Source organism: Calonectris borealis, chromosome 23, assembly GCF_964195595.1.
Source record: "Calonectris borealis chromosome 23, bCalBor7.hap1.2, whole genome shotgun sequence".
Classification (NCBI taxonomy): domain Eukaryota; kingdom Metazoa; phylum Chordata; class Aves; order Procellariiformes; family Procellariidae; genus Calonectris; species Calonectris borealis.
In genome coordinates, this window is record NC_134334.1 from 4,224,977 (window position 1) to 4,251,791 (window position 26,815).

Here is a 26,815-nt window from a genome sequence, read left to right on the forward strand (position 1 = left end):
ACGTCTGATTAGCTTTGGCATCAAACCTCTAGGCAGGTCTCGCTGCCTGACAAACGCAGGGGGGACTTTGCTCTAGGATTAGGTGTTTGCAAGTGCCTGGCCTGAACAAGAGACAGTCAGCACTCTGGAAACCCTCCTGGACCCAGCGACCCAAAGTCCTTAAGGGAGGAAGGGCATTGGAAAGGACAGCAGCAACGGACAAAAATTCACCTCCATTAAACCAGATGATGGCAAAGAAAGAGTGAAGAGAAGTATTCCAGAAGGACGTGTATTGCAATTGTCCAGTCTCACAGAAATCCACCAGGGAACTTTTACAGCAACAGGGAGGGGCTTTTCCTTTTTGATACATTGAAGATATCGCTGTTGAAACCCAATTAAAAAGATCATGGTGACCATCTTCAAAGTCAACATGTTCATAGGAGCTCATGTGCACGGCTGCCTCCCAGCATACTATGTGCTTCTGATGTTCCCTAGTGCAATTTTGTTCTGAATAAATAGATCCTTTTGGGGTTAAGTTATTAGATACAAATCTTCCCAAAATGAAAGTAAACCTGAAACAAAACAATAACAGCTAGAAGACCCAAACCAACACACACACGAATGTGCAGACAGCTGCCCATTCTACAGTACTGCACGTCATCCACAGCTAGAAAATTAAATAGATCTTCAACTCTGCCACATTTACACGTTAAATACATATAACCCACTCAAACCTTGCATGTAAACTTTGTTGGATACCTTCGGGAAAAAAAAAAAGTACAATGTAATACGTAGATATTCAAGTACAAAGAGCTCCTGGATTGTTTTGTGAAAGAACGAAAATAGAGATTTTGTTAATATGTTTGGTTTGCAGCCTCTTTAGGGAACAAAGGTTAAGAATTTAGAGCCTCAGGTAAAAACATTTGGATTTGCTGCTGACCTTTTATGTGCTAAAGGATCTGGCCTAAGAGGCTGGAAAACGATAGCATTGAGACTCTGTCCCCTGTTGTTTGTGTCCTGGTCTTGCTGCTGCTCTGCAGGGGGGAAGAGAGAGGTTGCAGCCCACACTGGCATTGCTCTGATCACTGGAGTGTTATGGCTGTACTGGAGTTTGGCTTGTTGTAAATTTTCTTACTTCCCTCCCTGCCGAGATATTCATAGGCAGCATTTAGTGCAAGTCCAGTAATGTGCAGAGGGGTGGGAGCAAAGGACGCAGTCCCGTAAGAGGAATTTAGGGCATCCTTTCCAGGGAAGACCTTGGTAAACACAAGCCACTTGGCATATGTGCTGGCAGCACATTTCTTGATTCCATCCGTCACAGTGTCAGGCTCATAATATTGCAGGTCACCACCACGGTTTGGAGCCAGCACTGGCAGGAAAGAATTTTTTGCATAAAGTGGAAAGAACATCCCATTCTGCCCAGATCTGAATTTTTTTTCTCCACCTCTGTCAGATAACTCTGATCTTGCAGGAAGACAATCCTATGAGCACAGCTATTGCTACCAACCTTATATACCACGATGGGGCATCCCTCATGCATCTTTGCAGACCTCAGAGCTCAATGGGGGAAGGTTTGGCTTAACAGCTATTCTCAGGGATCAGCGGATCCTCAAAGTGACCAGCCTGAGGGCTCTGGGAAAAAGGAAAATGATCAAACTAACCCAGCCAACAGCCAGCCCTCTTCTTTGGCCTTTGAGTGACTGCCCCATCTGAACACCCAGTCCCTTTTATCTGAGGGAGCCTTTTGTTCTTCCTTTTATTTTCAGGGGGGCAATGCTGTTCCCTAGCCGGGGCTCCCTGAGCCGGGGCAGCCGCAGAGCGCGCTCCTCCAGCTCCGCAGAGGCTGTGGCTTTTGTGCTTTACCCCCATCCTCAGATTTAGGGGAGAAGTTTGAACTCTGGACCTGCCAGGACACGGGAACCAGCTTTTCGCAGAGCAGGGCCTTTCCCTTTGCTTTGTACGCCCCAGGCTCCTCACCCTGGAGGGAAGCCCAGTGAGAAAAGAGCCCGGGGGCTTTTCTGTGCCTGGCTGTGGAGGTCTTCCCTCAAGCCTGGTAAAACTGCTGGCCGGGAGCTGGGGAGGCGTGCGGGGTGCCCGGCTCCTTCGCCTCGGCTTCCCACAGGTTGTCGTAGCTGAAGTCGCTCTGGAAGCTCTGGAGCTCGGCATAGTCATGGTAGGCTGCGGAGTCGCGGTGCGGGCAGCTGGCCTCTGGCAGGTCGTAAGTGCCGAAATTCCCATCTGCAGAAAACCAGACCAAAGCTCTGAGAGCTCAGGAGCAACCCGATGGCTGCCTCCTCCTTCGCCAGCAAGAGAGAACACCCGAGGGTCAGCAAAATCGCAGCCCAGAGGCAACTAGACCTGGGCAAAGCGGTGGAAGCTGCAAGTGTGCCATAGAACAAACCACAAGCCCCCACGTCTGGCCTCCACCAGACAGACGCAGGCAAGGGGCAGGGTGACAGACTGGGTCCCACCACGGGGAAGCAGGAGGAAGGAAGGGCACGCATGAGTCCCCAGGCTCCCTCTCAGCCCTGCTTTGAAAGGCGCTTATGGAGACAGACACCGGCGAGGCGGGTGGGCTGCAGCACCCACGCAGCCTCCCAAGAGTCTCACCTGGTGGCTGCAATGAAGAGCCCAGACGTTCCTCTCGCAGAGAAGAGACCTGAACAGAAAAAAACGCACTGATGACGATGACTTAGCACTGCGGTCCCGGGATACCACACACCAAGGTGGTTCCCCCATCCCTGCTCCCCAAGATGCACCCCGTCACAGAGCAAAGGGCTCAGAGCCCTGCCATGACTGACCACTCTTCCAGCCCGGAGAAAGGCAAGTTGGGACCCCTGCACCCCCGTGTATTCCCCTGCAGCCCGCACAGTGTGGGGCACTAGCACTGCCCTTACAAACTCACATCTTCAAGATAAGAAGCATTATCAGGAGGCCGCAGCTGGAGACGGAATGAGGTGCCAGGGGTGCTGTAACTCAGAGCCGCAGGCACCTCTCTGCAGTTCCTCTTCTGCAGAGAGAGATGCTGGGGTACCGGGAGGGCTGGGCACCCGTTCGCCTGGGCTGAACCCGTCTGTCCGTGACACTGCAGGAACTTAACCAAAACAAACTCTAGATTTGATACCTGCAGTGGAGCGTTGGGGAACACTGACTGGCTGCTTCCCACCTGTAAGCCAGCCCTGCTATGAACAGACTTAGGCAAACCAAGGTTTTCTGCCTGCCTTGCAAATTCTACTCCATTCCAATCCTGAAGGCCTTGGATGGGAAAGGAAGAATGGCTGCGAGTGCCTCGCAATGACCCACAGAGGCAGTGGAAGTTGGCCAGATGTGAAGGTAGGAGGATGAAACCTACTGGCAGCTCAGGGGACGAGGAAGGACAGAGCAGTCGGGAAGAACCTCCGAGGGAAGGGAGGACTTCAGCAGTATGGGGGATGCCAGCCACAGACTCAGAAATAGTCTTTTCCCAAGAGATGCGCAAAACTAGAAATGTAGCCTTTAACAGGCACTCAGTTATCGCAGCTGGAATTTTTGGGGATGGATAAAGTGGTCTCTGTGTCTGACTCATCTCTAGTTTCTGTAGACTGGATCACATCTCAGTCTCTGCCTTTGTTTTGCGGTTTTTGGCTCTTCCTGGGATTGTTGTGACGCTGGCACCCAGTGATAAGACAGGGGAAACCTGTTCCCCTCTGACTCTGTCCTGGCTTGAAAAAACAGAGAACTATGCTGTGCCCTGCCCCACCCCGAAATGCCGGCCTCGCGTTTCCACATCCCGCTCAGGCTGGGGCAGACAGCAGGAAAAGAAATAGCCCGAGGCACGATTTCTGGAGCCAAAAGCCTGTGTGCTGAGTCAGGGCCGTAACCAGCAGCAAACGCGCAGGGTACCTCTTCCAGGAAGCTGGAGCCTGCCACGCTGCGAGCGCTGGGGGAGCTGGGCGTATAGGGGTCCGCGTACAAGGGGGAGCGGGGCATGGCTGGCTTCTCCAGGGAGCTGGAAGCTGTCGAGGGCTGACTTCCCACCAAGCTCCGTCTGTTCAGCTAAAAGGCAGAATTGAAACAGGAACGTGATTCCTGTTCCCTACTTGCAATTCATCTCCAGGAGGGACGGGAGTGGGGAATCTCCCTGCAATTCAAGTCCCAAATGCTGAGGGATGGTGGGGCTGACTCCCGGCTGTGCTAACGAGGGGACTTCCCTGGGTGTAAGGCAGATGCACACTCATTGAGGCTGAGGGGAGGGAAACGTGGCATCACACACTAGACCAGTGATGGACACGTGCTGGAAAGCCCTCAGAAGAAGAGGCTGTGTCCTATGAAGCAGTAACACTCCTACTTGCAGAGCACTGGTGCTCGTGTTGCCTCAGGAATTAATGCCCAGCATCTCAGGGGCTCCAAGAGACGTTGCTCCGTTTGCTGTGTTTAACCTCACCTCCCACGGACCATTTTCAAATGGAAATGGGTTTCACGCCTGCCCTAGAGCACCCGCCAGGACAGCTATTCCTGCAAGTAGCACCGTAAGGAAAATGTGAACCGTGCACCAGTTCCTCTGCTGCTCGACCCTTCCCAGGCAGAGGGGCAGCCCCACCGCGTCCCAGCCCCCTTACGTTGCTCAGGTCCAGGTGTGGCGGAGGAGCCGCAGGGTGATGCTGCGATCTGTGTGCGGAGTACGGCTCGTTGTACACCGAGGACAGGAGCTCGCTGTTGGGGTTTTCGGGAATGAGGCTGCAGATAGTCCTCTCCGTCTCCTGGCCACAAGGCCCACATTTGCCCTTGGACTTTCTGGCGCTGCCCCCCCTCCGCAGGTCCTGCGCGGGCAGCCCCGTGCTTGGCCAGTTGGCCTGTGCCAGGCACTGAAACAAGACGACAGACCCCGGAGCTGGCTCTCCTCAGGCCAGCCCCAGGCACACAGACCCACCCGCAGCCAACGCAAGGCACTCCCCTGCTAGGGCTGCTGCAGCGGGCATCACGCTGCGCTCGTGCATTGGCACGGTCCTGCCGCCGGGCACGTGCCCCACGCGCTCCCCCCACACACACGCACACCCCCCTGGATGTACGAGTGCTGCACAGGGTCAGAGCAAAGCCCACCACCTCCACCCACCCGCGGGCTTTTATTTTGGGATTTCCTGACCTTTGAACAGTCCCATTTGCCCTTTTGCGACCTGTACAAACAACCCTTATGCAGAGCAGAGTATTGGGATGGGACCCTTCAGCAGACTTTTCCTTTATCAGCAATGACAAAGCTGAGCCAGGACAAATCCAGGCTCCAGGCACGGATTTGCTGTGCCGCAGAGCAAACACCGACCACCCGACCTCAGCCCATCCGAGCACCTGGGTAGACCGCTCTGCTCAAAGGCAGTGTCTGTCCCCACATGCGTCCCCGGCTTTTGGGGGGTTCACTTACATGGAGAGGCTGGGAATAGCCAGGGGAGAGGGGGTCTTCGAGCACCCTGCTCTCAGGCATCAGCACGAAGGACTGTCCGTCAGGGAGAGAGCCGCTGTTCTGGGAGAGGTGTGTTAAGGTGGCCACTCTCCCTCCCGACGCCCAGGAGTTTGTACGGCCATCAGAAGTGAGCGACCCTCTCCCGCTGCCAGCAAACTAGATGGGGGAGAAGAACAGCACATAGGAACAGCCCTTTGCACGGCTGCAGGCACATCCCTCCCCAGCCCCATCTCCCACCCGAGCGTCGCTGGGCCAGCCCAGCCCAGCCCTCCGTGCCCACACGCTGGGGCCGGGGCTGTGCCCGCGTGGCGAGCAGCCACCCGGGGCACCGTGCCCGGTGCGGCGGGGTGTGCTGCCCTCTAGGGCTGAGAGGCCGGCTGAGCCCGGCTTGCAGGGGCGACAGGGGCGAAGGACAAGGGCTCGCAGCGGGGTGAAGGGTGCTCAGGCACCCTGAGCCCGTGCCCACTGCAGGGCTAGCAGGGTGAGTCTCCCCTTCCTTGCAAAACCCTGTGAATGTCCTCGTGCTAATGCCTCACCGCACAACACTGTCACAGTCTATGGCCAGGGGTCTGCTTTTGAAGGAATTTAACATAATATATGCCTATATAATGTAACATAGGGCTTCAAAATAATTTTCAGGGATCAGCAACTTCATGAGAGCCTTCGAGCAGGGGACTTGAAGCAAAGTCTGTTGTGTCACAAGAGTACTCGTACGTGGCCAGAGATAGGACAGACAGGAGTCCTGGGAGACATCTACTGATGACCATGCAAACCCACATCATCTGTTACCTGGCCAGGGTGGGGCAGCTTTGATCCCGAGAAACTCTCTGATCCAGAGAGGGAGGAGTCGGCGTTTCGAAACTGGGCTGTTTTGAGACAGTAGAGCCACTCCTGGTAATCATCATAGCTGCGGCAGATCACCCGGATCGAATTGATTAGGCGGCCTGTAAAAACATCACTCACTGCTGTTACCAGGTTTGATCCACAGTCCGTGTTGCTTCCTTCAGAAACCCGTGGGAATCGCCTTGCTCCGTCCCTCCCCACGTTCTCCTGGGCTCTGGAGACCCTGACACCGCTGCAGGGACAACGGGAATGCTCTGCCTTCGGTGCTGCCCATTTGCACCTGGCTGAAGGTAGGACAGGGGCAAACACAGCCCAGATCTAAATGAGGGGGAACCTGTGCAGCCATGCTGTGACAAGCGCATCCCCGGTGCAAGCGCTGCCGCTGGTTCACAGCCTCTCCCTGCCAGCAAAGCCAGGCCCTGCAGCGCAGCCAGGGCACAGACGGTCCGAGATTTCCAAGCAGTTCAGTTCACAGAGCTTGGGTGCCGACATGAGCGAGCACAGCCAGGAAGATGGCCACAGCAGCTTAGCGAAACCAGCCCGACCCCAGAGACCTCCGTGGCTGCTGCCAGCACGCCCCTCGGCATGCCGGACACGCACCTTCTATTAAAAAGGAGGTTTTCTCGTTCTCTTCAAAAAGCACTTGGATGGCGTTGAGTGGCAGCTCGCCCTGTCGGAGAGAGAAGCAGGCTTAGGACCGCACAGCTGAGCGCAGCTCGCGGTCCCTGCGCAGGGCAGACAGGCGGAGCGGGGAGGACAACCTGGCTGCTCCTGCCCGCTTGAGGGCTGGAGCCTCTGCAGGGACCTGGCTGGCAAAACTCTGCTTCTACAAGGGCTTTCCCATCAGGGAAGTGAAGAGGCTTTAGGAGCCTACTGCAAAGTTTTGCCAGCTGAGCTGGGAGCACGAGGAGGGGAGCCCCGAGCGCAGGGCCGGCGGTGAGGACGGGGCGAGGCTGGCAGGAGCCTGGCTGCTCTTCCCGCGGTGTGGGGAGAAGGTGCAGCTCGGCCCCGCTGGCAATCCCCTCGGGGTCCTCTGCGGGGAAGGGGGGGAGGAAGGGGAAGCTCAGTGCCTAAATCCCCTAGGCTAGGTCTGCAGGAGAGGAGAGGCACCTCTATACTCTCATAGTACTCTCATGTTGGAGAACTCCGTCCCCAGCAGATTGACTCAGCCTCGTCCCAGTAAACCCACCCTCCCCGCTCACAGCTCTCCCTCCCACCACCAGCCTTATTGCAGGAACAAAGCCTCTGAAGCCAGCGTGACTGCACGAGCCACTTCTGTAAGCGTTTTTCTTACAAAGTCCCTCCTGAGACCTGAGCTCGGAAAAACACTCCTTCCCTTCTAGCTCTGTTTTCAACAGTTTCCCATAGTTTAATGGCTAACTTCTCCAGAAAATTCTGCAAACGTGATCCTGAACAAGGTTTTAGTTACTGGATTGGCACTTCCAGCCTTGCAAACGGCAATCCCCACAATCCCTACCCTGCAAAGTCTTACAAAGACAGGGTTGAGCCCTGTAAATGCCAGCTGGTGAAACGTGAGCCCTTGTGCTGTACAGCACAGTTGTGAACGCCACTCCTGCGATCGGAGTGGGCTTTGCCCCTGGCAGGCACTGCGTGTATGTTCCTATTAGCAGGGAGCTGAGGCAGAGAAGCTAAAGCAGCCTGTCCCCAGCCCCTGGAAAAACTGCAGTTAGAAGACACCACGTGCCACTGTCCCTCAGTGCAATACTGCCTGTGCATGCACATCCACCGCCGTCCTCTCTGCCGCAACCCGGTGTCCCTTGGCCATCCCCGCATCTGCCACAGGCGTTGGTCTGTGCCAGGCCCAGCTCTCCCAGGAGCTCTGTGGGACGGGCAGGAACAGGCAGGATCCAGACCTCTTCTGCTCCTGCAGCTGCGCCCCATCCTCAGCCCAGCATCAGAGCCCCGCTCTGCTGCCTGCTGCCAGATGTCCTTTGTCATCGCTGCCAGTTTAATTCTCTGTGATGGGCAACCTGGCAGAAGGGCCAAGGGTTTGTCAACACTGAATTAGGATCTAGGTCTCCTCTTTCTTTCCCCAAGCTGAATCTTCCTTACATAAATGGCACAAGAACAGTGCTGGGAGAGCAGCTGAAGCAGATTTTGCATTAGAACCATCTCACAAATGAGCTCATTGCTTTATTTCTCATCTCTTTCACTGGGCAGGGAGAAACTAAGTGACACATAGCTTCTTTGTTCCTTAAGCCCCTGTTCCCCTCACCTGGATGTCACCCTAGCCCTGTCTGTGGGCACGGAGCACTAGGCAAGGGCAATGGCCCTGGGAGCAGCTCCTAGCTGGGATAGCAAACGCAGGGTCTGGGGAGCGCTCAGGAATCGAAATTCCCACCTCCTGCCGCTCCCCCGGCATGTGGAGGAAGCACAGAATGCAGGAGCAAAGCCCTGTCATTTAGCCGAAGGTCCTCTCAAAAGGTGCAATCGGTTAGGATTCATTTGCCTAGGTTTATGGGCTGCAAAATAAGGTGTCTAGCAGAAACCCCTCATCACGTCCTCGCTGCAAAGCTGTCCCAGCTGCATAGGCTCTGGGGAATGTGGCCGACGTGACAGCTTTGCCACAAGGGAAACGTGGAGCTCAGCCGGGCGTCTGTGGTTTGTGCTGGCCAGCTGCCTCTCTGCAATAGCCTGTGGGCACACGCAGGCTTCTGTGGTATTTCTCCTGCGCCAAAAGTGATTTATGGGCTGAGCAGTACAGGAAGGCTGACCTTGGGAGGGAAAGCTCATGGGATGCTCCGTGACTCGTTTTCTCCTGCTGCTGTAAGAAATGGACTTGGACGCTTCAGCTGGCGCAGGTGCTGCAAGGCTGCGTGCGGAAGGGGCCGGTGCCGCCTGCTCCTGCTGCTCCTCAGCTCTCCGGCACATTCGAGCAAGCCCTCCTGCCACCGAGGATGGCTCAGAGGGCTTCCCCCCGGCGCCCGCGCTCCGTCCTCCCTAAGGCAACAGCCCCCTGTCCATGGGACGGGGCTGAAACACCCGGAGGCTCGAGTCCCACCTAGGGAAGCGCAGCAGCATCCCGCAAATAACATGCACAGAGCCCCTCCGTCCTCCCCCAGACACGGCGTGAACCTGCCCCCCATGCCAGCAGCTCCCCCCTCGCCGATTTACGCCTCGCCCAGGGCCTTTTCCCACCAGTGGTGAGCCAGAGCCTGCTGCTTTGGGTGAGCCCCGTCCCGGCAGGCTCAGCCCCTGCCTTCCTCTTCCCTGTCCCACACGCAAATTTGGCAGCGGCAGCTCCTGTGGTTTATATGAAACTAAAGAACAAAAGGGCCAGGCTATTCCTTCACACACAAATTGTAGGGCTCAGCATCTGCTCGCAGGGAAGGGAAGTTAATTTGCAGAAGCCCTGGGAGAAGGCTCCTGTGCCCTGACATGCCCGTGGAAAATCAGGTTCCCACTGCAGTGTCACAGGCTGGTGAATCACCCCCTGCCTGCCCTTGGCTGCACAGAGCCCTGCCATCACCCCAGCGAGCGAGACGCCCGGGGACCAACGCTCATGCACCGTGGGAAGGGAACATTGCACGGACAGGGCAGACAAATCTGGTTTAAGGTTTCAAAAGAGATGAGTTAATCTGAGAGCCCAGCCCAAGGCCCCCTTACGTGGTGCCCTATTCCCAGGAGCTGCAAACAACATGTTCCCGAAAACAAGCTCTGTCTGAGGTGTGTCACACAAGCCACCAGCTGCTGGAAAACACCCTCCGCTGTTGCACTGGGGATGGAGGAGAGCTCCCGCTGGCCTATGTCCCTCCTCCCACCCCTTCCCGGTGCAGGCACAGCCATCGCCTCTGGCCAGGGAGATGTTCTACGTGGTTTTTCCCAGGGGTAGCCCTTGAATTAAAAGCAGCCTGCATGGCTCGGGGCCTGAGGCGGACACGGTGAAATCACGTGAAGAAGGACCCCAGTGAGTTCACGCTGAATTTCACAAGCCCTCAACCTCTGCAGGGTTTCCTTGTCCCTGGCTCCTCTCTCAGTGACTAAGGAGGATGCGGCTTCTCCGGAGCAGCTCCGCTCCGCCGTGTGCCGCTGGTGCTGCACCTGCAGGTGCAGAGACAGCTCAGCGCTCTTTTTGGCACGTTTGTTCTTGCATGGGAAAACAGGGCCAGAAAGCACAGGGCTGTTCAATAGCTGTTGCAATGATGTCTAAGATGGATGTTGGCAATCAAGTTTAAGGGCCATTCAGCCCGCGAGCAATGCGAATGCAGCTCCCAGGGCCCACACTGCCACTGCCCGGCTGTGCTGAGGCTCCCAGCACTGCTCCTACAAGCAAAGACACACCAGTGGCCTAGAGAAACTCTTCTCACATCCCTTGGGGCATTCAGGCCTTCTTGGCCCTTCTGCTGGCATGGCCAGACATTGCTCAGGGCTCTTGCTCCACAGAGGGAAAGAGCAGCAAACGCAGCGCACCTCTCCTCTCGCCAACCAACTGCCTTTGCCCTTCCCCACGAGCGTCAGAGGTGCTGCCTGGATGCTACCTGCTTTCAAGTGGTCCCACAGAGCGGGGCCTGGGAAGCCAAGCCCCCGCGGGGGGCACCCTCTGGGGCTGTTCCAGCTCCTGTCTCAAGCAAGCGAGCCAGGCTCTCCGCCAGCATAACCACACAGAAACATGCCAGCCTCCCTCCTCCCAGAGACTCGGATTCCTTGGCAGCCAGCTCCTTTCCGCCCCGGGGGCTTTTGTAGGAGGGCAAGGTGTTTCTCATGGGAAGATAGCTTGCAACATCCTTCTGCCGGCTCACCTGCCAGCTGGCAAGGGAGCAGCACGGAGGGAAAGCCCTTGCCAACATGAGGAGAACAAGGGAACGCAGGTGGAGGGGAGCAACAAGCCAAAGAAGTGCTGAAATAGCCGCTGTGGATGGGTGAGAAAGCTGCTGCAAAATGAACTTACCTTAAAGCAGAGGCTGTTGCGCTCTTCAGATACTATCACCAGTGTGGACGGGTAAAGCACCAACAGCCGGTCGTGCTGCTCCTTGGAAAGTAAAGAGGAAGAGGGTTCCCTGTGAACAGCCGGACAGGGCTCAGATCTGGAGAGCCCTTTCCTTTGTCTCTCTGACAGCAGCCTGGGGCGAGGGCTCTGGGAACAGCTGAGCGGCTTCCCTGCAGCCGGGCTCCCCAGGCGATTCCTGCCAGCTCCAGCTGCCGGCCCTGTCCTGCAAACCCTTCTGCACGTGCTGTCCCCAAGCACCGCTGCTGGGCCGCAGGAGCGGTAACAAACCTTCTTCCATTTCCCGGGATGGGGGTAAAAGGAGCCCTCAGGGCCCCGTTGGATTAGTGGCAGCAGGTAGGCAGGAGTCTGCGCTAATCACTCCATCCATTGCCTTTTCTGCGCCCTGCTGACAGGAGGTTGCTCCCCAGAGATGTGTCCTACCTGGAAAGGCAGATGCTGAAGCTTCACTTTGGAAACACAGAGGACATCGCCTAGGGATTCCCGCTGGGTCCCTCTCCACTCCTGGACAGGCATGTTCTGCACGGACCACCGCAGCTCCTCCTTCCCCACGGAGCTCTGCTTCCAGTCGTTCTAGGGACAGGAGCAGAACTGAGAAGCAGGGTAGCCGTGTCCTCCCCTAAGTGCATGGCCCATCTCAGGACACTTTTCAAGTGTGGCAGAAGCAGGAAAGAGTAAATAAATCTGTGCAGGAGCCAGTTTTCCATCTGGGACTGAATAATCGTACTTGGCACCTAGCATCATCTGTACATTGCCATTGCCTTTCAAAGGGGAATACCTCTGTTTTACAAGTGGGGAGATGGAGACAGGGAGGGAAGGAAAACACCCCGCAGAGATCGGAAGAGAAGACAGGTCTCTTGAATCTGGTCCTGTTTTCTAGGCCCCGGTCCCAGTCTCCTCCTTCAAATGTTTTGTAAACTCTGGATAATTGCACAAGCAGCCAACTGTGTGGGAATTTCTCTGAAGCAGACCCAAACGTCTGACTCTTCTGCTGGCCCCTCTGGGTAGCTGGTCCCCCTTCCAGCACACATGCCCTGCCAGGCCCTCTTGCAAAGCCTTTATTTTTGCACCCTTCCTTCACAGGAGATTGCACAAAAGGCAAGCTCCAAAATTAGAAGCTGTATGCGCACACACACGCAGCAGAAATGCAGCAAGCTGTTGTCAGGTCTCCGCAGCCCAGAGCGCCCTTGGGGCTGCCATTCAGACTGAAATCCCCCCGTGCTGGTTGCACAGAAGCCCCTAAGGACATCTGGGCACAACTATACGGTTCCTCCATGGGCGGAGGAGTTCCCAAGCAAGAGTATGTCTGTCAACTGTGGGTAATTAGCATGTCTATCCACGGTTATTTCAGGGGTGGTGGAATAACTAAAGGAAGGGAGAGCTGTGAGGCTTATTGCCCAGGGCCAGCTCGAGGCACTGGCAAACAGACAAGTGCCTCGGGCAGCCGGGGCCACACACGGGCCAGGGGCAAGGCTGCTAGGTGCTGCTGGCGGAGAGGGGTCAACTGCCACGCGTCAGAAGGGCTGAGTTACAGCCCGTGCACAGCCCCGGCAGCTGCTGGCAGTGGTACGAGTGGCACCAACACCCCTGTGCACCATCCCTGGCTGATGTAGCGAAGCACTCAAGCAGCTGGCCTGGAAAAGGGGGATTAGGCCAGGAGTTAACCCCACACCTCCTTCCAACACATCCAAGCACAGCAAGGAGCATTTGGAAGTGGACCCAGAGCCCCTCTCCCTTTCCATCCCCAGCCCTCTGCTCAAGCTCTCCAGCTCGGAGGAGGCACCCAGAGCCCCATGGGGCACTCGGGATTCTGGAAGAGGAAGGTGTTAGGTTAGCACCTAGAAGTGGGGCGAAAATGGCTGCGAGAGGCTGGCTGCAGAGATTATCCGTCCCACTGAACGCAGCAGGAGCGGTGCAGCATCCCCCCGGCTGGCGCAGCTTCCCCGGTCATTCAGCTCTGAGCCCTCAGCATGGGAAACGGCTGCGCACCTCATCGTCCCAAGACACAAACCTGAGAGAGGAAGGGCAAGCCAAGGCTTCCTCCGTTTAGCTGGATCTGTTTCTCCAGGTGATAAAGCCACTGCTTCAGCTCTGACTCAGTAGGGCAGAAGACGATAAGGGGATTCAGCAGAGGACCTAGGTATGCGAGACGCAAGATGAGCTGAGCAGATAAGGGCACCAATTGCAGCATCAACAAGGAATCAGCTGGCCAGAGCTGTTATGCTCGGCACATCACACCATGGGTAGTCTGCGAGTTCATTGCTCTGTTGACATCGTGCTCCAGTCCCTCCCGCCACCACCTTGAGCACGTTGCCTCACACCAGGCTGCTGGGGAGCTCCCCGGCAGGGATTGCTCCAGCACCTCCTCACCGCCTGCTCATGCAGCCACATCTAGCTCTGACCAGCAGTCGCTTTTCAGTCCAAAACCAGGCCAAGAACAGAAATCAAAGACAAAAGTCAAGCTTGAAATCAACAGACAGGTTTCAGCTTTAAAAGTCCCCAACGGTTTGTGAAAAGCATCTCTGTGGCAGAGACTATCACAACGTGCTGCTGCAGACAGCCTAACTCAAGGCAAAAAAGTTTCATGCTATTTCTTAGTTTCACTTTGGCACTCAATATTTCTTGCTTCACCAAATATAATCTGTGCCAGACAAACCGAAGCTGCTCCCAGACGTACTCCCGAAGGGAGGAACAGCCCTATATCTTGTTGGTTTTAATGTTTCCAGCTATCATTTGCTTAGTAGCACGAGCAAAAAAATCTCACACACCCTCTGCTACTCACTACAGACATAACCTAATGACGTTAATAATCATTTCTGGCAGGCTGCAGAATGTATGTTATGATTAATAATTTACCAGTGATCTCATATTAAACCATACTTGGTGCATGCTCAGTAAGATCTGGCTTTGCGGGACTTGGAAATACTCAGATAAGCGAGTGCACTGGATAAGAATGATACTTTGCCCTTCTGTGAAGTCTTTCATCCCATAATTCCTGCATTATTTATGAGCAACAGTTAATTAAGACTTTGAAACACATCTGTCTATCAGGAAATGCACTGATACAGACAAAGCAGAAGTAGGGAAACTGAGGCAGAGAATCCCTGAGTGACTTCCCATAAGTCACTCCATTCAGACCCATTACAATAATTAGGTGTCAAGCACTGCTGGGCGTCCAACGCCTATGCACCATTGTGGCTCTGGAGCTCTCTTGTCTCCTCTTGCCTCAGTTTCCCTGTCTTTGCAATGGAGATAAAGTGATTCCCTACTTTATAGAGTTGCTAGGAGGGTATAAAGATGCTAACGCTCTCTAGATATCCTGGCAGCTCTGAATACTTCTCTGGGCTTCCAGGCCCTTATACAAACAGCAGGAATCTTTCCGGTAGGGCATGACCCTTAACATGGCACTGCTTGCTCTGCCACCTTCTCCAAGGCCACCTTTCAGACGTATCCTGAGGGCTGTTCACGTTGCCACGTCTAAACAGGGCCCCAAAGGAAGAGAAAATGAGAAGAGAAACTCCTGCCTAAGCCTGAAGCCTGAGAGATGCCTGAAGCTCGTGCAAGGAGCTGCTGGGGAGGCTGTGAAGAGAGCCTGAAAGGCTGCTGCTAATTCAGTTGCTGCCATTTCCCTCAGCCCCAAGGGCACGTTTGCCGCAGGGCCATGACACAGCCATGCTGAGCAACCTGTGCCGGCCCTCGTGCTCTTTTCTTCTGCCCTGTCCTTCCTCTTTCCTTGCAAACGCTTCCAGAGGAACATCGGAAGCAAGAAAGCCCCTTCCCGGAGCAGCAGCAGTTTATTCCCACTCAAATCTCTCTGTCTGGAGACACTAAAAAGCTGCGACGTTTGCAGGTGAGGCAGAGGTCACTCAAAGTGCTCAACAGCATCAGAGGCTGTGCAGGAGATGGACCACAAAGCCAAGGTTATGGACCACAAAGCCAAGGTTATGGACCACAAAGCCAAGGGGATGGCCACTGCCGTCCCCTTCTCCGTGCCAGTGCACCGAGGGACGGCTCTGCACGCGGCCGGGCTTCGTTCTCGTGCTCCACCTCCACACTTCCAATGATTGTGCCAGCATCTTCTGATGTACTGAACCACCCTAGAAAGTGCAGCTCATCGGGAACTACTGATGCCACAGGATTTCACAAGAGAATGGATGCCTGTCTGTTGTGTCTCACAGTCATGAGATGAAAGACTTCCACCCCGACCCTGTGTGTGGCCACAGACAGGGCTCTTATTTCCTCCATGCCTTGATTTCTCCCCCTCTAGCAGAAAAATAAAACTGCTCCACTGATCTCCCGGCAATCCTAAATATTGCTACCTCCCTGGTCTCTTCGTGTCACTGCTTCCTGATATTTACAGGACTCTCTGCCAGAAAGGCTTTGGTTGGTTCTTTCCCTAAGCAGGACACAAACCCAACAAAGCTTGAGGCAATTTTCCACCCAGCCACACTCCTGCGTGTTTTCATACAAGCAGAACAAGTCCACCCACCCCAGTGCAGACGCTCCTGACAGGTTACGCCTGGGAGAAGCTTTCCTTCATTTTACAGACTCCCAAAAAGGGTTGGAGAGCCCTGCCTAGCACAGCGCAACAAGACCACAACTCGGCAGTCCTTAAAATGAATGGGTTGTTTGTACCAGCTCCTCTTTGTAATTTATGTAATTTTTTTGTTGGAGTGGCCATTGCATAACTTTCTCTCTAACAGAGGACACCAGAGTACATAGACAGTGGGCCTAGGACACAAATGAGCTTTCTTGGCTTTGTATTGTTACCTGGTTATTTACCTATTTCTGCATACTTCATGCTTTAACTACTACTCTTGGGGACTTGCGACTGCTGTAATTCAGCAATGACTAAGCCCAGAGAAGCCTCCAGCCAAGCTGCAGACAGGATGTTATCCCAGGAAAACTTTTATAAAGCAAAATCACTCAGAGAAAAGTTTAAAAAGCTTGTGGAGGCAGGAGTGCTGGGGAGGAAAGAGTTGGTGAAGTGACACGGGGTGCTGATAGCACCAGCCTGGCATTATTGGTAGAGGCAACTCACCTCTCGGCACCGTTGCCCATCCTCTGTACTTGAGCAGTGCCACACATCAGCCCGCACCGCGCGGTACGCGTGCCTGCTCGGAGTCACTCCCCGGCCTCGGGGTTTGTATGGCGATGAGAGGTGGGAGAAGGAGTTTTATTCCATTCCTTCGTTCAAATGTGGTGCGCAAAGAGCAGATGACTGAGCAAAGGTGGGAACTGTCCCCATGTGTCCTGAGTGCTAACCAGGCAGAGCACAGGACCATCCTTCCTCTGCGCTCCCTACCCAGTCCCCTCCCTGCCTGCAGCCCTGGGCATCACAGTCCAGGTGGTTAGGAGCAGGGAAGCCTTGGAGGGAAAGATGCAAATGCTGGGAGGAAGAGCTTCAGCTCCCTGCAACCTCTTTCCATAATGTGGTTCTTCTCTGGGACTAGGTCAGAGCGGGACAAAGAGCAGAGACAGTCGTGATTCATACAGCCTCTGTTCTCTGTTCAAAGCAAACGAAGAGGCACCAACCTGCAATGCGGAAAGCATGATCCTCCTGCCCAGTGCTCTTCCCGTTCTCAATTTCACACACGTTCAGCTCTTTCAAAGGCAGCAGTCCCTGCGTAAGAAGAACACACCATTATTTTGGGGAGCAGCTCGCAGGCAGGCTCTGCAATTAATGCTCCTTTGCCGTAGGAGACTGGAAGTCCAGACTCGGCACCAGCAGGTTGCTGTGGCTCACAATATTAGACGGCAAAACATTGCTCTGAGGGGAAACATTTGGGACTTCGATCCAGCACACTCCCCCCAGGAAGCAGGTTCAGCAGCTCCCTGGGCTTCGTGGGGCCAGTACTGCAGTAATCAGCTGCCATGCTGGCAAGAACACTTTCTTTATACTCCGAGTCTTTCAGTTTTAAGAGAAACCTCAAAAAAACGTTGCTGGTTTAACACAAGAAAGCCAGAAGATGGAAATGACCATAAAGCAAAATTGAGCTGTTGGTTTCTATACTCCAGTTCTTCGGAGTCCCACTATAACAAAGCACAGGAACAGATGACAAGTTTGTGCTCCCTGTCTCGGGCTTTCTAAACAAGGACTGTAAAAGATGCTAATTGCTGTAATGTCTAGGGGCCAGTACTGGCACATTAATGCCTTTTTAATTCCTCTAGAATTAATAATCTAAGAAACTGTTTGTAAAGTAGATGGGAGATTTTGTAATATTGTTTGCATTCTGACATGTGTCTTTCCAGTCGAAGGCTGGCTTGCTGGATGACTCGAGATTGTATTGGCATATTGCATTAATCTCAAGTCACCTAGAAGAAAATAAATCATTTTTAAAAGGAACAAGTTTTATGAACACTTACAAAACAGCCATGCTGAGTTTTAGTTACGCAGTCATGTAGAGGGAGAGCACATTCAGGGCTTCCTACTTGTTCGGCTGTGATTTTTTGGCTGCATGTGCAAAACAGCCTATAGTTTGTAATTCACAGCACCATCAGGTTACGAGATTGATGAATGGTTTGCCAGGATAGCTCCCCAAGGCTACCCTCAGGTTTTTCCTTCCACCCTCTCCCACATGCCTCTTTCCCTGCCCTGCAGATGAAGAACTCCCCCTTGGTTCAGAAGCCCGGGCCAAGCCCACCACGGGCACCGAGGCCAGTGGCATTTTGAGCTATGGGAGCTCCGAGCCTTACCAAGGCACAGCTCTGTGTGCTCCGTGCTCTACACAAAGATAAGTCCAGGTTGCCTAAACACCTCTCATCCCTGGTCCTGCCTGCCAGCCCTGCACAAGCCCCTATCCCACCTCTGTGGGGGCCTTTGGCTCTCCTCACAGACGAGGCCAAGGACCCAGGTGAAACTGAGGTTGTCTGGGTCCTTAGGAAGAAATGCTCTCTTCCCCCAGGAGCTTGGCATCCATGGGAAGGGACTTGCTGAGATCACCCAGGGGGGACCAGTGGCAGCCCCAGGGGCAGAGCCCCCTGCCCTGTCCCGTCCCGTCCCGTCCGCCCAGTGCCCCCAGCCTGGCCGCACTGCCCGACTCCCCAGTGCTTGCCCCAGCGTGTCCAGGAGATGCCCTACCTGGTAGGTGAGTCCATTGGAGCCCATAGACTGGAAGTAGAGGTAAGACTGGAACAGCTCCAAGAAGCAGTCATTCACCTCCTGCGGAAAAGACACGTTTTGGGGTTTATCTCAGGACACCTTCGTTCTCCCGGCTTCCCTCTGCACCTCAGACTGATCTGTGCACAGAAAAGCCAGCGGTTGCTTATCCAAGGCCACCACTGCATCTCTGCTGGTGGATCTGCTGCCAGCCCGGCAGCTGAGAACGGTCCCCGATGGGATGGGAGCCGGTGGGTGCCAGCCGGTACCCATGCACCGCGCGGCAGCAGAACTCCCTGCGCCACGCAGCAGCCCGAGGAAGTCTCCGAGAGTCACATTTCCCAGAATTACACTTTACTTCCCAGTCCTGCAGGGTCATTCCGCGTCTGGGAAGAGAAATCCCCACAAAGAGGTGCTGCAGCTTACCTGGCAGTGCTGAAACTTAAACTTGACCTTGGAGTAATAGATCATTTTCCCCAGATTCCTGACAACAGTTTTCCTTCGTCCCTTCTTGAACAAGCTGGGGAACCTCTGGTCCAAGTTTTCTTTCTGGTTTTCCTGGTTCTGAATATTCTGTACCAAGGATTCAGGAAAAACAAATCAGAGGCAGTGGGAGGTGGAGGTCTGATGTCTGGAAGAGATGTTCCCAGAACATCTTCCCAGAAGGGCTTCCTCGGAAAGGCTCCCTGGGCAGGCGCCCGGGCCGGGCTGTTTGTTGTTGGGTCTCCATGCCAGCGTGGAGCTGGGGTTCGGTTACTGCTGGGAGGCTGTCCTCCCCAGGCAGGGGGAGATACTGACCTAAAGGGAGGTTTTCTGGGTTGGGAAAGAGGGGCTGCAGAAGCACATCCAACATTCAGGGTCTTCCAACTCCACGGACAACCTCCTGCCATCCTAATCATATTCATTGGAACAAGAACCGATCAAGGCTAAACAAACACAGCTTGCCTTCCACTGGGGCTAATGGAAAGGTTTTCTTTGCTCTAGTTCCACCTGGATTCCTCAGCTCTCCCATCTGCTCACATCCCTCGGTTTCTCTAGGTGGAGTCTGTTGTTTCAGGTGCCCAGACACTCTTGAGGCAGAGTCCCACAGCCATAAAAGCAGATGCAAGGCACCGAGTCGTGAAGCTGCTCATTGTCGGCGCAATAAGCTAAGGGAAGCCAGCAAGCACTGGGGGAGAGCAGGGGCTGACGTGAGAGGGAGACAGCACTCGGGGCTGGGGGTTCCCTTATTTCCTGCATTCTGGTTATATGGAAATTCCTCCTTCTGTGTAATGGCACAAACCCCCACGCCTGCGGCACTCCACTGCGTAAATCCCAGGGGTGAAAAGCTCTCCCTGCAGTTTCTCTGGGAAGAACGTTTTTATTTCTGGGGCTTGGTTGACTTCCTTGAGGAGCAGGGAAAGGGCTGTATCCCAGCGAGGCCACGGGCACCACTGATTCCCCCCAGGTCTACACCCCACTTGCACATCTGAGTCTTAAATGTCAGCTTTGTTAGGCACGTCAGAGACTCTGGGATATTCATTCCCAAGCAAAAGAGAAAGGCAGGTGGGAGACGCGAGGTTTGCCCTGCTGCTCGGTCACCAGGCTGTGAGGCCACCTTGGTGGGACCCCACTCCGAGCACGGGCGGCCGCGTTCCCTGGGGATTCTTCCAGCGAGGGCATGGCCGTGCTGGAGCCGGGAGGCAGGGTGTAGTGGTGGCACGCGGCTCCGCGGGGCTCATACGCTTCTGCCCAAACAGCATTTCCAGGAATGAGCAGGGAGAGGGCTGCTGGGGCTCAGCAGGGATCGAGTGGCAGCCCGTCACCCCGCAGAGCCGGGGGCTTCCAGCAGCCAGTGCTTCCCCGCCGCCCAACCTGTCTGGCCGGCGTGTGCCCGCTCCCAGAGCGCCGTGCCAAGGAGACAGCTGCGTAAGCCCGTGATGAATGAAGAGCCAGCAGAGCTAACCAGATCTGTCTTGCTGGGGCCTCCATGACTCACCCCCCCGGCATGAGATTAACCCCTCTCCTAACGATGCCAGGGACGTCGGCAGCGCTCAGGCCGGAGGGGAGCTGGTGAACCGGTAACAGGAACCTAACGCTGTCGGGACCCTTTCGCCTGCAAAGCTTGGGGTTCCTTCCCGGGCCTCACTGAATTTAGATAACTCTTTTTAGGACACGAGTTAACCCCTTCTCTGCTCAAAGTCTCCCTCCAGCTTTTCCAGCCGGCTCCACGCAGTACCCATGAACGCGTACCCAGGTCCTCCCCTGGAGGTGGGAACTTGCTGGCTGCCAATTAATGGTCTCGCTGAGAGGCAATTAAGCATAGGAAAAGATTACATTTGTGCTACAAGCCGCTGTCAGAACAAAGAGCAACCGATCACCTGACAGCTGTGGCAGCAAAACCAAAACACTGCTTGGATAAGAGCAGCAACCAGCAACAGGGAGGGGGGAGAGGAGAAAGTAATGAAATTACGGAGACAGCTACCAGCTGCCTGGGCGATGCTGCTGCTGGAACGCGGCAGCCAAATTCCCCAGTACTAAGTAAGGCCCCAAGAAGCAAAAGCAACCTGAGAGCTGGGAATCCAGCAGCAGTTTTGGCAAAGAGCTCAGCCAAGCCGCCAGCTTCCACAGGGATCCTCCTGGGGTCAGGAGGGAAAGGGAGAGCTTCCCCTGCCACCGTTCGTGCGGCAAGAAACAAATTAAAGGGAATACCTCCCGCTCCCAAACGAGCATCTAGCAACGCCAGCTTGCAAGGGTTTGCAGCAAGACTGAGAAGACAGCTGGATTTAGTGGCTAAGCATGGGGCCATCTCCAAGACCATGGACAAAACGGGATCAGGTCCCTGAAATCTCCTGCCGCCCTTTCAGCTGCAGGCTCCCACGCAGCTCCCTGTCCGCCCGCGCCGCACCGCTCCTTCAAGCCCCAGCAGTCTTATCACTCACGATCGGGTATTGTGGTTTCGCAGGAAGAAATGGGACTGTTCAGGTCCTTTTTTTTTTTTACTAGGCAGGTCTCTCCTGTCTTTTTCTAGCAATTTTATGTCCTTCACTGGGGTGCCATTGTTAAACCCCAAATGAATACATTTGCGTATGTGCAAGAGCTGCTCTCACAGCTTTCCACAGGTTCCTGCCCGCATCTCAGGAGAGTGGCAGCAGGGAGCTGGACATCATTAAATCCAACAGCTAGCACAAATCCTCGGTAAAAGCAAGCACAGCCTGTTTGTGCTGCACCAGGGGCAGCAATGACGCCCACCTCCTACCTGCTGCTTTTCATTCTAACGCTGTCCAAGACGGTCACAACCACAATCCCCGTTTTTCCTGCTGCAGAGCTGAAGCCCAGGGAAGAGCTGTGACTTGGCCTGTCCCCAGGCCACGGTCAGACCTCGGACCCCAGGCAGGGCGCAGGCGATGGCACGGCCGAGGCAGGTGGCATGGGCAGACAAAGCGGCCACAGCTGCCACCTCCAATTCCATGGTTTTCTCTGCGAGGCCACTTACACTGGGTGGCACAGAGGTGGCATCAGACACCATCCTGCCCCGGCCACAGAGGGAGCCTGGGGGACTGGGCATGAGCTCATCTGTTTTGTCCATCTCCAATTTCTATGGTTTCTTTGTCCCCCACTCGGAGAAGTAGTGCTGGCTCAGACTTTCTCACTCGGAACAAAAACCCTCTGTAAGGTTGACGGTGCTTCCCATAAACTCCTGATCATCTGCTTAGGTACAACAGCAATTTCCCAGGATGCAGAGGACATCCCTAAACCCAAGCTCTGGAGAAAACAGCTCCTGCTGAATCTCAGACGTCTCTGGGCTCAGACCCACAAGTGCATCCCTGTCCTCTCTGAGACAGGTTTATAGCCACCGGCATGGCCTGCATCTGGCCATCTCCCGAAAAGCAGCACTGGGAACCCCACGGTGTCCTGTGAGGGTTGGGGACCGGAGCTGTCACAGCTCCTCCACGAGCATCACTTACCTCCCTGGCCCATGCACCCCCCGAAACCGTGGGGATGGCTCAAATGAAAGGGAGCTGGCATTTATCATTCCTCTGCAACCCTCCCCAGCCAGCTCTTTGCCCCCCTGGCTGGGTTGTGCTGGTGGCAAGCACCCCCCTCCCCCAGCCCCATCCTGATTAGCACCGTTTCCGTTAGCTCAGCTATCCCGCTGGGTTTGAGGCAGTGCAGATCATCGGAAATCTGGTTTTTCTCAGGGTTTGGCGAAGCAGCGGGTCTCTGGCAGTGCAAGTGCCCTGACATGTTCTCTCGCTCTCTCCCTCTGTCTCGGATGCCTCATCCTACAGGTAGAGCAAGTTAATAATTAACCTGCCTCAGCCCCTGCAGACCCCAGTGACTCCCAGCTGAATCACTAACCCTGGCAGCAGGAAGAGCTCAGCCTTGCGAGGCTGGTGCCCTGGGGCTCCGAAAGCTGCTTGTTTAATGATAAAAGAAGCAAATGAGAAGCACCGCTCTTCTGGCACATCCTCCCCCCTCACTTTTGCTTAGGCTTCGCAGAAGCCGTAACTGGGAAGGGTGGGAAACAGGGCAGAAGGCTGGTGGGAGCAAAAGGCGCTGGCTTTGTGTGCCAGCTGCCCGTGGCAGGGTCCAGAGGGGGTCTGGTTTTCAGGGCTGTCACTTGCCCCAGTCCCAAACTGCCTGCCACGGCCAGAGGTTTGGCAACCCCATCTCCTCTGAGATTGCATCGGAAGAGTCCCGTGCTGATGGCTCGTCTCTAACCTGGCCCGCAGCAGCTTGTCACCTCCCGCTCTCGGAGTGTTTCTCCTGAAAAGACGGGAGTGGGAAAGGGACTAAGCCAAGGCTTCCTCCAGGCCACACAAGAAGCTTGTGGCTGAGCAGGGAGTTCACATCCCATCTGCCCCAGGCGAGGGTAACATCTAAACAACTGCTCCACCCTCCTTCCTTCCCTGAAGAGATCCCACACTCTCTTGTGCTCCCAAATGAATAATCTCTCGGTGACCTTTGTCCTGTCAGCTTACAGGATTCGTTTTCCAGGATCCGCTAACATGACAGCTCTCCCTGCTTCCCCAGGGGAAGTATCCAGGATCCGTCTGTGACCTGGTCCTGTCAAGTGCTGCCCTTTGGATGCCAGCTCAGTGCCGCAGGGAACCATGCCCGCGCCACATGCCCATTACTCTCATTCACAAATAACGGGCAGGACTGTGAAACAGCCCCGGTTCTGCTGTGCTTCCCACCTGCACAGTTCAGGACACGTGCCCCAAGAGAGGACGGCACTCACCCATGGCCACCTCACAAGCCAGGAGTAAGATCCCAGTCCTGCTCCTTTCTCAGGCTTACATGAGGAAAAGCAAAGGTCCCTTGGGTTGGAAAGGGCCAGCCTGGGAGCAGCTGAACAGAAAGGGACTGCAGGGTCCCTGCTTGTGGGGAGCAGACGTTTGAATCTCTGCAGCAACCCAAAGTACATGAGCAGGGCTGCTCACAACTGGGTCCTGCAATACACCAAGCCCTTGACAAGCACCTCATCACCAGTGAAACACACCTAGCCAGCAGCTTGAAACCCAAGACATAATGTCCTGCTGCTGACCTCCTCTGAAATTACCTCTGTCTAGCTGTGAGTCTCTGCCTCAGTTTCCCCTTCCCCCATATCCACATAGCCGATTTGCCATGCAGGGGGGGAGACGCATGCACAGTACAACCCAGCAGGCCCCAAAGCTCAGTCCACATCCCTGGCCCACCCAAAGGCACCGAGCAAACGTACTGGGGTTCATCATTTCACCTCTGCTTTCCCTGAGCAGTGCTGGGAAATGGGCCATATGGCCACAAGGCTGGTACGTGCCTGGGACAGACCTGCCCTTTCTGATTACCTTCCCAAGGCTTATTGCTAATACACTGCCTGCTCCGTCTCATTCCAGCGTGGGAATGAATCATCCTACCTTTGAATGCTCGCTCTAATTTTCCCTTCCTTCACAGGCTACCCAGAAACAAAAGAACCAAGAGCAAAGGGGTGTGTGAGATATTCCCACCGTGCCGCCTGCTTTGCTCTCAGCACGACCCTCCCACCCCGTCACACGTTTTGGCTGATGGCATGGGGACCCTGGAGCAGCAAGTTCTGCTGCTGTGAAGGGCTCATCCCTTCCTGGGCTGCAGATGCGACCTCCATCTCCTTGAGATAGACCTGCTGCCACCCCCAGATCCAGACCCATTATGCACAGCGCTGTCCTTGCGGTGGGTGGGAATAATCTCTGGGAGCAGTGGGGAGGGGGTTGGATGTGTTTGTACTTGCCTTTCCTGGAATATACTGCAGGATTTTGTCTGTGGTCGTATCTCTCTCCTGCCCTCCTTCTATACCAAAAAAGCTGGGCAGTTTTTTCTTGCCATTTTGTCTACAGAGGGGAGAAAAAAACCAAAACACACATGCAAACACAGATCTAGGCTGATGCATAGTGAGTTCTGCCCAGAAATAAGGAAGCCAGAAAGCTAAGCAAGCAATTTGTCACGGGCTTTCTAATCATCCCAACCCAGCAAAGGGCTAATAAACAGCCTGGGAGAATTGTAATGGGGTTTGTGCTGCACTTGTTGGTGTTTCTTTGCTTTTTTACATGTCTTTGCATAACCAAACGATCAGCTAGGCTCATCTGTGTCTCCAAATCAGCAGAGGGACCAGATGTTCCATTGCAAAATACAAAGCCCAAATCCAGTCCTGACAACTATTCCAAAGCCCCTGGAGTGCATATGTACGCATCACCAACATATATTCACAAACAGGTTTTATTTCTATCTTTGTGGTTTTCCTCTCTCTTTCCTTCCACTCCCAGCAAGACCCCCAGCTTCTCCTTGCATGCAGACCATTAACGAGCAGTTACCGATGCCATTTAAGAAGCACTGGGACTGCTTTGTCGGGGCTTCTCAGCAGTTGCTCTCTCTTTCAACGAGATTGCAGCGTTTAGTTCAGCAGAAACCAGGCTGATCTCCACGGAGAGCCATGAGCGTGGGAAGCCGGGAGTCAGTGGGAACAGGAGGTGCGCTGGCACTTGGCTGCTCCACTGCAGCTACCTGATGTCAGCCTTCCAGGGTCCAAATTCCCCAACTTTTCCCCTCTCTTTTCCCCCACAGTAGCTCCACACACTCCTACAGGTTTGTTCCCAATTTATGGTAGCACAGGACACCAAGGGGACAGTTTCAGCGTCTCCTTTTGATTAGAAACCCCTCAGCCTAGCAGAGTTTATAGGTTTTGTCTCAAAGCCCAGCACGCATGCTGAACCCAACGTAGACGGGGCCGGCAGGTTTATTGGGAATCCGACAGAGTTCCTTTCCAGCCCAGAGCGCCCAGGATGGGGAGGGCTCTGCTTCGTATGTGCTTAGGTACCGGCAGCAGCGCTGGCTCTGCGCTGATGGGAGCACGGGCAGTGGGAAAGGCAGCGCGCAGGGAAGCTTGCTCTGTGCTCCCTGCTAGGCTCTATTTTGGGAGAGCCGTCCATCGCTGTGGTACCTGAACGCTGCCCTGGCCAGCCCAGCACCAAAGTCCCCAGAGGATTTCGCAGACATTTTCTGTCGTGTTTTCCTTCAGGGTTACAAACGCAGATCAAATCCTATGGGCAGAATGTTGGGATTTGGGGCTTTCTCTCTAAAGTAAGAGGAGTGTGAGTGTTGTTGGTTTTTCACAACAGAGCACCGCAACTCTGGGTGTCGTGAATAAAAAAAAAAGGGCAAGTGAAAACAAGGAGTGTCAGGCATTCTGCACCTTGCCCTGCCTGTCCCATAGAGGGGAGTTTTAATTTTCAAAGTGAAATGGAATAAATCGCGTCTCTCCTGGGGGCAGTGTCGCTGGGATACTCCGCCGGCAGAGCCCTAGAATTCCTTCCCAGGCACTTGTGGCGAGCTGATCGCGTTTGGCACTGCCCAGCACCCTGCGAAACCATGCAAAAGCCCGATTCCGCTGAGCACGTAAATAACTCCTGGGTTTCCCGAGCGGGACTCAGCTGCTAGCCCTGTTCTGCGTGGTGCATCGCGTGGGAGAAAGTCAGCAGGGAAGCCAGCACCACTCGAAAAGCAGTCCAAAGGAAAAGCAAGATGTACTTACTCTTTCTTCAGCGAAGGCTTCCTTCGGAAAGAGCCTCTGAGCCTCCCAGGTGCCTGAGGAACACAAGTTATGTTCCCCATGCCGGCAGCGACTGGAAGCGCCCAGGAGCAGCGGGGAGCCAGGGAGGTTTGTCTGTGCGTCTGTCTGTGTGTCACGCAGACGCTCCCCTTCCGCCCGCGGTGACTCGTGTGGGTGTGGGCTCTGCCGGGCTTTCGGCCGAGGTTCCCCGCTCCTGCCCCGCTCCCCCGCCCCGCTCGGGGCTGGCAGCGCCGGCGCTGGGAGGGGCGAGCCAGGTGAGCCCCCGGCGGGCCGCCGAGGGGGGCAGGCAGCGAGGCGGGCAGGCAGGGCAGGCAGGGAAGGGAGGCAGGCAGGCAGGGAGGGAGGCAGCGCAGGCAGGGAGGCAGCCTTGCCCGCGGGGCGCGGTGGCATCCCCCCCCTCCCCGACAGGCGGGAGGGCTCCCCGGCTGC

General features: G+C 55.1%; 1 protein-coding gene across 1 annotated transcript; it reads right to left on the reverse strand.

The window, feature by feature from the left end:
- Positions 1 to 268: 268 nt before the first annotated feature.
- PLEKHN1 (pleckstrin homology domain containing N1) lies at positions 269 to 26,427 on the reverse strand. The gene is made up of 15 exons (XM_075171905.1): positions 26,348 to 26,427; positions 24,551 to 24,650; positions 18,748 to 18,894; positions 18,304 to 18,384; positions 16,758 to 16,845; positions 13,234 to 13,358; positions 11,646 to 11,795; positions 11,166 to 11,246; positions 6,857 to 6,926; positions 6,203 to 6,357; positions 5,375 to 5,569; positions 4,578 to 4,823; positions 2,885 to 3,073; positions 2,590 to 2,638; positions 269 to 2,217 (listed from the first exon to the last, which is right to left on the reverse strand). Exons 1-15 carry the CDS (start codon positions 26,425 to 26,427, stop codon positions 2,024 to 2,026), a joined length of 1,950 nt encoding a protein of 649 aa, XP_075028006.1. The 3' UTR covers positions 269 to 2,023.
- Positions 26,428 to 26,815: the final 388 nt, after the last annotated feature.

Coding starts and splice junctions, on each gene's coding strand:
- PLEKHN1 (XM_075171905.1), bottom strand. CDS start 26,427: ATGGGGAACATAACTTGTGTTCCTCAGGCACCTGGGAGGCTCAGAGGC. Junction 5,570..6,202: donor AGCTGCCCCACCCTGGCCAG/GTAACAGATGAT, acceptor TCCCCCATCTAG/TTTGCTGGCAGCGGGAGAGG. Junction 4,824..5,374: donor GCTATTCCCAGCCTCTCCAT/GTAAGTGAACCC, acceptor GTCTTGTTTCAG/TGCCTGGCACAGGCCAACTG.